This window comes from Oryza brachyantha, chromosome 8 (assembly GCF_000231095.2).
Source record: "Oryza brachyantha chromosome 8, ObraRS2, whole genome shotgun sequence".
Lineage (NCBI taxonomy): Eukaryota > Viridiplantae > Streptophyta > Magnoliopsida > Poales > Poaceae > Oryza > Oryza brachyantha.
The window spans coordinates 7,800,552-7,809,760 of record NC_023170.2 but is presented as its reverse complement, the minus strand read 5'-3'; the positions used below and the strand labels follow the sequence as shown (position 1 = coordinate 7,809,760).

Below are 9,209 nucleotides of genomic sequence, written 5' to 3'. Positions count from 1 at the left end.
TGGCCTAGAGTTCATGAAAGTACCTCCACAATTCAAGGAAAGGGGTGATGCCAAGATAGGTTTCATAGCCCGTGTTTGGCTAGGTTTCATAGGCCGTGTTCGGCCACCCCAGTTAAATATCTAACCCCCGTCTTTTTTTGTGCGCACACTTCCTGAACTGCTAAACGGTGTATTTTTTGCGAAAATTTTCTATAGGAAAGTTGTTTTAAAAAATCATATTAATCTATTTTATATTTTTAATAATTAATAATTAATTAATCATGTACTAATCTATTACTATATTTTCTGTACCGGATAACTAACCCACCTCCCCCTCCAAACGAATGCAACAATAGAGATGGGACAAGTTAGCAAGAAAGACTATGGAATTTGAATTCAAGTGAAGTAGATGGATTACATAGAATTCAAGGACTGAAGTAAAAAACTCAAAAGAGGGAGAGAAAGCATGGTAGAAAGAAATAAAGGAAACTACGAACCCCTCAATTGCATAAGGACATGCACCTCATTTCTTTCGATCAGTTCACTTGCTCATCAGAAGGGTGCTTGACTCCACAAGGTCCTTCAGAGTCTTGGAGGTAGCAGTGGAGGCTCCGAGGTCCATCGATGTGCGTCTTGAGGATTCCTAGACGGTGGAGTAGGGAAGAAGGAAGGGCAAAAAATGCTAGGCTTTTCAAGTGCTCAAGATGGCAAACATACCTTGGACAGGGCACGACTTGGATTTTTATAAGCCCTCAATGTGACCTTTCGACTTCTATGAAATCTACGGTGTGATCGTTGGACTTTGGTGGAACATGGAGATATTCTTGCCAAAGACGATGTTCTCATGAAGAATGGTAGCCAAAAAAACCATTTGACTAATCATATTTTCTGACCAAGTTGATCTTGAACCGTAGTACATATAAGTTGGAGGTGACGTTGAACAGAGGTTGGAGTCTACCGTCAGTATTATAAGTATCACATACCCTATAAAGACTTTACATGGGGGATCTGTTCGCTTGGTATCATATGCGAGTAAGAGAGATATTGTCATAGTAGAGAAGGACTATGCCTAATCCAATCCAAGTACAAGATAGGTTTCCTAAGTCATATTTGGCAAGGTAATACCTTAGTCCTACCATGAGAAAGAAATATTTTATAATATAAATATACAATCCACTCCTGGGTAGAGAGTTGACAAGGGTAATACTAGAAAGACTGCGCGCCTGCTGGCGTGCCGTTCATATAACATATTTATATATCTCATATTTTTTAATCATTGATGATCTCTAGATCTACTTTTGATATTTTTATTTTCATCATAATTAAAAATAAAATTTATAATTATAATTATTTATTTTACTATGATTTATGTTATTAGTAAAGAAAATTAAGCATTATTTGTATTTTTTCTGGTCAAATATATGCCTAGAGAGCAACGACAGCAAACATAAAATTTTGAAGGGAGTATGTATTTAGTATCTATTGTTTTTTTAAAATGTTATATTTATGAGAGAACTTGTAGTGTTTAATTTTGTGTTTGCAAGATGGAGGAACGAAATATGAATTTTACCGGAGAAGAAAGCATCCAGAGTAGTATTGAAGAACAAAAAATACTTCCCGTACTCCTTTGGACCTTTGGTATTCATTAGATCGTATAGTCCTATCCCGATGGACAGCTAACAGATGTGCTCTTTTTTCCTTGGCACATGCAGAGAGAAGGAATAGACAACACATATTGTCATTCCTCACTTCTTCCATCGTTTTTTTCTTCTTGCCACAAGCAACAGAGGTCCTTTTAAGCTCGCCATTTCTCTATGCTTGAACTGTTGGCAATCGTTGTGTGGATTACCCAATCGCCGTCTATGATTTCCTCTCCTCGTACTCGCCGGCAAGGAGCTCTCCGTCCAACGTCCCTCCTATATTGCCATCCCTCCGTCGATGATGCTTGGCCGCAGCTCACAGGGGTAGATGGAAATGGTGAGCTGCGTATGAGCTCGAGGAAGGCCACCAGATGCCTCGGATATGGGACATGCTGCCAGTCGGCGGTTGCTATGATGCGGAATGAACTGCCGGTTGCCCAATTTGGAAGGGGAGGAGGTGTTGAGTTATGATCTAAATCCCTAGTATGAGAGTCTGACTTCGATGGCGCGAAGCGGGGGCCCATTGCTGGGAGGCTTGGGCTGGTACGGACACTATGATTTGAGGGTTTCGACTTATATATACCTCTTGTAAGCCGTCGTGCGGCGTTGTAACCCCATCTCGAAATAGTGAAGATATTTTGCTGGCTGGCGCCCGTGGTTTTTTCTCTCCTACTTTGGGAGGGTTTTCCACGTTAAATCTCGTGTCTTCTATCAACTGTGTTCATCGTTTATTTGCCTGTTGTTTTCTAACAGGAGGAGATGGCGGCAGCGGTAACGCGGGAAGAGATAGTGACGATGGCAGTCGGAACCTCCCGCGGACCGGCCGCGGAGGCGGCGTTGGTTGGGGTGGCTCGGATAGAAGTGGCGCCGTGCCTTCCTCCGTCGACTATGTTCCTCCCTCCGCCGGCACCCCTGTCCTCATCCTCCTCCGCCGGCGAGGTCGACATGAGGAATAGCTCATGGCAGTGTCGGAGTCGCTGGAGGGGTGATGGTGGCGGAGCTCGGGCCGGGGCGGCATATCTCGGTCAGCGACGGAAGAGAACGGGTGGGGTGCTAGATCGAGCGACGACAGCGGAGCTCGGGCCAGGGCGACGGTGGCCCTGCGTTGGTCGGGGCAGCGGCGACAGATCGAGCGACGACAGCGGAGCTCGGGGCCGGGGCAGTGGCGGAGATCGGGCGGCAGAGCTCCGCTCGGGGCAGCGGCAGGGATCGGGCGATGATGGATGGCGATGGAGCTTGGCTCAAACCAAACGGTGCCACATGGACAGGCTAGTTGGCCAAGAAAGTGCACAGAATTCGGTATTAGAGAAGAGATACAAGCGACATCATACCATGATCGGGGAGCTCTAGATTAACCCCATCAAATCCCATTGACTTCATCGACGTCTAGCCTAGGGTAGTTTAGTTGAAAGTGGAGTCACCATCTTGTATTTTTGTACATCTCATTAGAATTATACAAATAGCAAAATAAACTTGGGGTGACTTGATTAGGGTCATTATCCAACGTTAGGAGGGCTGAACCAGTATAAAATCCTTCTTTTTTATTGATACTCTCGTGTATACCTTGGTACTAAGCGAACCCTATACTCTAAATATCGTGGTTAGACCTTAATCTGATGATAGCTGTGATTTTCACAACTAACTTAGCCTCAATCCACTTGATGAAGACATTGATACATATGAATGGATGGGTCAACCCTCGGATGTCTTGTTGAAAGGACCCACCATGTCGAACCCCTAGAACGTGGAGGGCTAGGAAATTGAAGACATTGATACATATGAATGGATGGGTCAACCCTCGGATGTCTTGTTGAAAGGACCCACCATGTCGAACCCCTAGAACGTGGAGGGCTAGGAAATCGGAATGGCCCATAGCTCGTGTACTTCATGGTTTAAATATTGAGTTTTTTTCCATCCTTGAGTAGGTACCATGAGGTACCATAAAATAAATATTGAGTTTTTTTCCATCCTTGAGTAGGTACCATGAGGTACCATAAAATTTGATATTTTCTAGTACCTAAGGTACAAAGGGGTATCAATTTTTACATAGAAAACAGTGATATCTCTTGATACTCCTCAAGAATGGTAAAATTACTCTTAAATATTTGTTTTGTAGTAATGTAAACTAACCCATAACCCTCGATATATATAGAGAGATAGAGACAGAGAGTACCAAGGGAAAAGAAGCTAGATTTTGCTCTCCCTACTTATAAGTTCCTAGTTTACATGGTGCTAATTAAACTTCACTTCTACACTACGGTATAATATGAAGCAAAATATATACATTGAATAACCATAATGATATATCCATGTGGCCATCAGGCATGCATACTGTTGTCCTCAGAATGAAGGTACAACCGGGCATCCCTTGGCAACCACCCCAGGTGCTGTGGGGCATGACGCCAAGGGGCAGTGATCGTCAGCGTCAACACCCCACCACTGCACCCCGTATACGTCGAAGTAGCCCAGCGAAACGAAGGTGAGCACGCCCATGAAGGCGACGCCGGCGTCGAGCCCCGCGGCGAGCACGTAGTTGTGCCGCATCCACCACGCCTTGCACCGGCGGTAGACGACGTGGTTGAACACGAACCCCACTAGCCCCCACATGATGAAGTTGACGGACCTCGCCGGGAGCAGCCCGCTGGCGCCGGCGAAGATGAGCGGCATGTTGACGTTGCGGAGCACGGCGCTGCGCGGGTACCGGCGAGACAGCAGCCAGACGGGAACCGGGGCGAGGAGGCCGACGAGGAAGAAGTAGTTCATCTGCCAGTAGTTGCCGAGGCGTCCGAACATCCGGAGCGGGCCGACGACCCCCCAGATGATGGAGGCGTTGTAGAAGACGTCGTCGCCGGGGCACGTCCACGGGCTCCCCGCCGGCAGGCTGTCCATGTCGCAGATGTTCCTGACCGTCGTCAGCAGCCACCAGGCCGTCCCGAAGTGCACCGTCGACGCCACCACCGTCCCCGCCAGCTGCACCACGAACATGGACCTCGGCGGTATCTTCATGTAGTGCCCCAGCTTGAAGTCCGCCACGAACGTCAGCGCCTGCGCCATGCTGATGTAGCCGTATGTCTTGAACACCACGTTCGCCAGTGGCTTCCCGGGGTACAGGTACCCGATGATGAGCTCCGTGATGATGTTCAACCCTGGTTGCTGAAACAAGCAACAGTTCACTATTAGCTTAAGGTTAAAAACATTTTATTCAGTCCTTTTTATTGTTGTTTACCGAAAGAGTATTTTTCGGTATCTAGGTACCACCGTTTTCTATGTAAAATTTGATTTGATCTTTAGACTCTTTTAGTATCTAACATACCAAGAGGTACCAAATTTTACGTACAAAATAGATACCACCTCAAGGCTGGAAAAATTACTCTTACTGAAATATTCGTTAAAGTGCACCATCGATCCCTAAACTTGTGTGCATGTGTTATCTAGATCACTGAACTCTCAAAATATATTTTTAGGTCCCTGAACTTGTTCCGGGGTGTCATATAGGTCCAAACAGGCTCCGAGCCGCTCCATCCGCTGATGTGGCATGCCACGGTGGCGCCTACGAGAAGGGAGAGAAAAGAATAAGTAGGAGAGAGATACTGACATGTGGGACCCATATGGCACCACCAATATGTAGACGCCACCGTGGCATGCCACGTCAGCGGATGGAGTGGGTCGGAGCTCGTTTGGACCTATATGACACCCTAGACAAGTTCGGGGACCTAAAAATGCATTTTGAGAGTTCAGTGACCTAAATGACACATACACACAAGTTTAGGGACCGCTGGTGCACTTCATGTGTAAGATTTAAGGCTGATAAAAATTGCACTAACTTTTTGTTTTTTCTTTTGTGGTTAAAAATTGCACTAACTGACCATGTTAGTTGTAGCCGAGATGACGCCGATGGGCAAGGTGAAGGTGAAGGCGATGCCACAGGCAAGGAGCAGACCCCAGTACGGCAGCTGGAGCTGCCGGCCAAACCCTTCACAGGTGTACAGCGACAATGCCATCACAATGACCAGCATCAAGTGAAACCACCACTGTGGCACGGCCTTATAGTTCCTCTTCATGATTCTCGTGTGCACGTCTTGCTCCTTGCTCCCGCCGCTCGCCTGCTCCGCCGCGGTCTTCCGCCACAAACCCCAAATGTCCCTGCTCGATATATCATATGCCCAAACAAAGTTAAAATCGACAATTTAATTAATCCACAGAAACTTGAAAATAAGAAGTTATTTAGTTTGTACTGTTCAATTCGATATCGCACATTAATAATTAAGTTGCTTGCCTGTCGTAAGTATTTGACGTTTAAATAAAAATTAGTACCCTCGTTCCATACTATAAAACTTTTTAGATTTGTCTACATTCAGTATATATATTTTATATATGCGTCTAGATTTAAGGTAATATAATGAAGTCTTATAATATAAAGCGGAAGGATAAAGCTTATTTAACGATTTCTGATGCAAGTGCTTTGCTTACAAAAACACAAATAGTGTGTTAACTACTCAAATATTTAGTTTATTAAAACAGAAATAGTTTGCATGGATTTGCCTTAAAAATACTATCATAGTTGTCATAAACTCAACAGGTTATACAACCTTGTTTTAATATAAAAACTGATGGTAAAGTTTTATACGTTCGACCGACCGGATCTGGTCTTTGAACCTCGAATCATTAGTTAAGTGTTGGAACTTGCCTGCCATGGTAGAGCAAGACGTGAGAGAGCGTGCACATGAGGCCGGCGAAGCCGATGCCGTAGTTGATGGCGAAGAGGACGCTGAGGTTGATGCGGCTGTAGGAGTTGTACTCCTTGAGGTTGAGCGTGAAGGTGTCCGGGTCCAGGATGCGGGCGGTGTCGTAGCGGCCACCGGCGGCGTCGAAGACGTGCGACGAGACGAGCGGGAAGCGCTTGGCGTTGTAGGTGTCGGTCCAGTAGAGGAGCGGCAGCGCGACGTAGGTGGAGAGCGCGAAGCCGGCCATGATGTTGAAGATGGCGAACGCCGGCGACGCCAGCGGGTTACCGAGGAACCCGGCCACCGTGTTCCAGTCGAGGCCGAAGGAGCCGAGGCCGAGGCCGCTGGCGCCGGAGCCGATCTGCTGCGCCGTCACCGAGTCCCTGTACATCCAGCACACCACCGAGATGGTGCTGATCGCCGGGAACAGGTAGCTGGGGACGATGTAGTAGGCGAAGCTGCACGTCATCACTATGATGAAGAATTGCAGCCGCGTCAGCTGCCCCTTGGCCCTCTTCTCCTCCTCGTGCATCGCCCTGCATATGTATGTGTGTACGTGCAAAAAAAGAAAATCTGAATTGCTATCTAACATGCGACACAAAATAGTTGGATAAATAAATCAAATTTTGGAATTAGGGAGAGAAATTTGTTGATTCTTTTTGTCCATTAGATGTGCGCCAAAACTCGTGCTAGCCAGGATTTGTAACTGTTTTTTTTTTCTGTGTTGCAAGAAAATCACTAGAATGATGGTTTCAGTGACAAATTTGTAATTTTATAGTAACAGCTTTACTATAACGATTTAAACCAGTAACAAATTTTACTTGTAATGCCCCCATATAATTACTACTGTAATTACTACACTACCTGAAGAGGGTGACTTGGACGAGGTTTGAAGGCCACCACATGTAGGCTGAATCAACGAGGTACTTCCTGAACAATCCAGCCCATCCATACCCAAGCAACTGAAACCAAAGGCAAATCTGGATTAGTCAATATGCGATCCAGATCTTGATATTTATCTGTAGATTACTAGTTAATCAATGCAGCAGCAACCTGGGTAGTCTGGGCCAGCAGCATGGCGGCGTAGGGGTTGATCTGGCGCTTGTAGAACACCTTGACGATGGCGATGATGTTCATGGCATAGACGCCGCTGGCGCCGGCGCCGGCGAAGATGGTGATGAGGCAGTGCTCCTTGAGGCTGAAGGGCCCCGGGTTGAGGGAGAATGACCAGCCGCCGGGGACGCGGAAGCGCCTCGTGGGGAGCACGGACGCCATGAGGCGGCCGATGGGCAGCGTGGCGATCTGGACCACCACCGTGCCGATGCTCAGCTGGGTGGTCCGGTACATGAAGAACTCGTTGACGAAGGCGAGGAGCACGCACGACGAGAGGCCCAGCACCCACGTCCGGAACGTCAGGCACGGCTCCGACGGGTCGTCCCTCACCGGCACCGTGTTCCGGACCTCCTCGATCGGGTGGTCGTTCACCTCCTCCTCCTCCTCTTTGCCCTCGCCTGCACACACACACACACACTCATTGATTCATTGATTGATTTTATGCAGAGTCCAAATGTTGTTCTAACGAAAGATAGGATGCGTTTCACTCATTTGCCGATCAACTATATCAGAACGATGACTTAATTAACACAAGGAAAGAGAAAAGCTAAAGAAGTTTCAGACGCGTGCCTGCCGTGGCCATCGGAATCTGCTCGATCGTACGTCGGACTTGGGCTGGTTCCGGCGGGGAAAAAGAAGATATCGCCGTCTTCTCTTCTCTTCTCTTCTCTATGCTCGACCTATTCCGTCTCCCTCCCTCTTGTCATCTTTCTGACTAGTTTTCTCCCGAGCAACTCCCTAAAATAGGGGCCTCATGCCTCTTCGAGAGAGAATCTCGGAAGACATCAGGGTATGCCGTTTAGCAGTTGAACGAGCCGGTGCGTCCAGATTCCAGTGAACAAACGAAAAGAAGGGAGAATACCGACTTGTGAGATGTGAACAATGCAGAACAATAGCCACGGCCGTAGTTTAAGGGGGACGGTTCTATGACTCTATCTGTTTGAGTTTCACAATGTTTCTAATCTTTACTGGATTCATACGTTTATTAATAAATCCAGACATATGGATAAATAATATATACTGATCTATAGATAAATACAGATATAGCCAAAATATCTATGAGATAGCACCGATATAGTACCTTGCACAGTAGAAACAAAATAAGACCATTGGTTGGAAAAAATACATTTAAATCTTTTTCGTAAAAATTAATAAGGGTACTTTTGACAATTCCTCTAACCAGAATTAAGAAGATGCATACCATCCGTAATCTCTTTGGTTGTTCATGCCGCCGGCTGCGACGTCAGAAGCTCGCCGTCTTCGCCATGGATCGACGTCTGCGGGCCTTCCAACGTTAATTGAAAAGCAGTAACATGTAGTACTGCTTAATTAGTTTTCATACTCGAAAGCATCAATCTCTGTCGAATCAGCACAGATCAAAACCTAGGTATCATCGATCAGTTGGAGCAACTTATAGGTCTAATTTTAATTTTAATGGTACATACGCATTAGTAGGGTTGTTATCTAATACACCGGGCTTAGGATGTCCTTAAAACAATATGGCATGAAGATATTTTTACTAAATTTTCCATGTCTAATTATACGCTTTGGAAATATTTTAGATTTTTCAGAGCAAATTAATGAAATAATTTCAATACTAAAAATCATTTCAGTAATTATTTTAATTAAAAAATATTTCAAAATCCACTCCTAAACTTTGGGCCAAATCTGGCCCAAGTTCTTTCTCTTTCATTCCGGCCCAACTACTGAAAGTCCGGTTTCTCTATCTATCCTTTGACCATATAAAGTTTGC

The 9,209-nt window shown here is 46.0% G+C and overlaps 1 protein-coding gene across 1 annotated transcript; it reads right to left on the bottom strand.

The window, feature by feature from the left end:
- Positions 1 to 3,789: 3,789 nt before the first annotated feature.
- Positions 3,790 to 8,232, bottom strand: LOC102700173 (oligopeptide transporter 1-like). The gene is made up of 6 exons (XM_015840534.2): positions 8,027 to 8,232; positions 7,397 to 7,854; positions 7,208 to 7,305; positions 6,307 to 6,879; positions 5,486 to 5,762; positions 3,790 to 4,772 (listed from the first exon to the last, which is right to left on the bottom strand). The coding sequence occupies exons 1-6, from the start codon at positions 8,037 to 8,039 to the stop codon at positions 3,960 to 3,962; spliced, it is 2,232 nt and encodes a 743-aa protein (XP_015696020.2). The 5' UTR covers positions 8,040 to 8,232; the 3' UTR covers positions 3,790 to 3,959.
- Between the last annotated feature and the right edge of the window lie 977 nt (positions 8,233 to 9,209).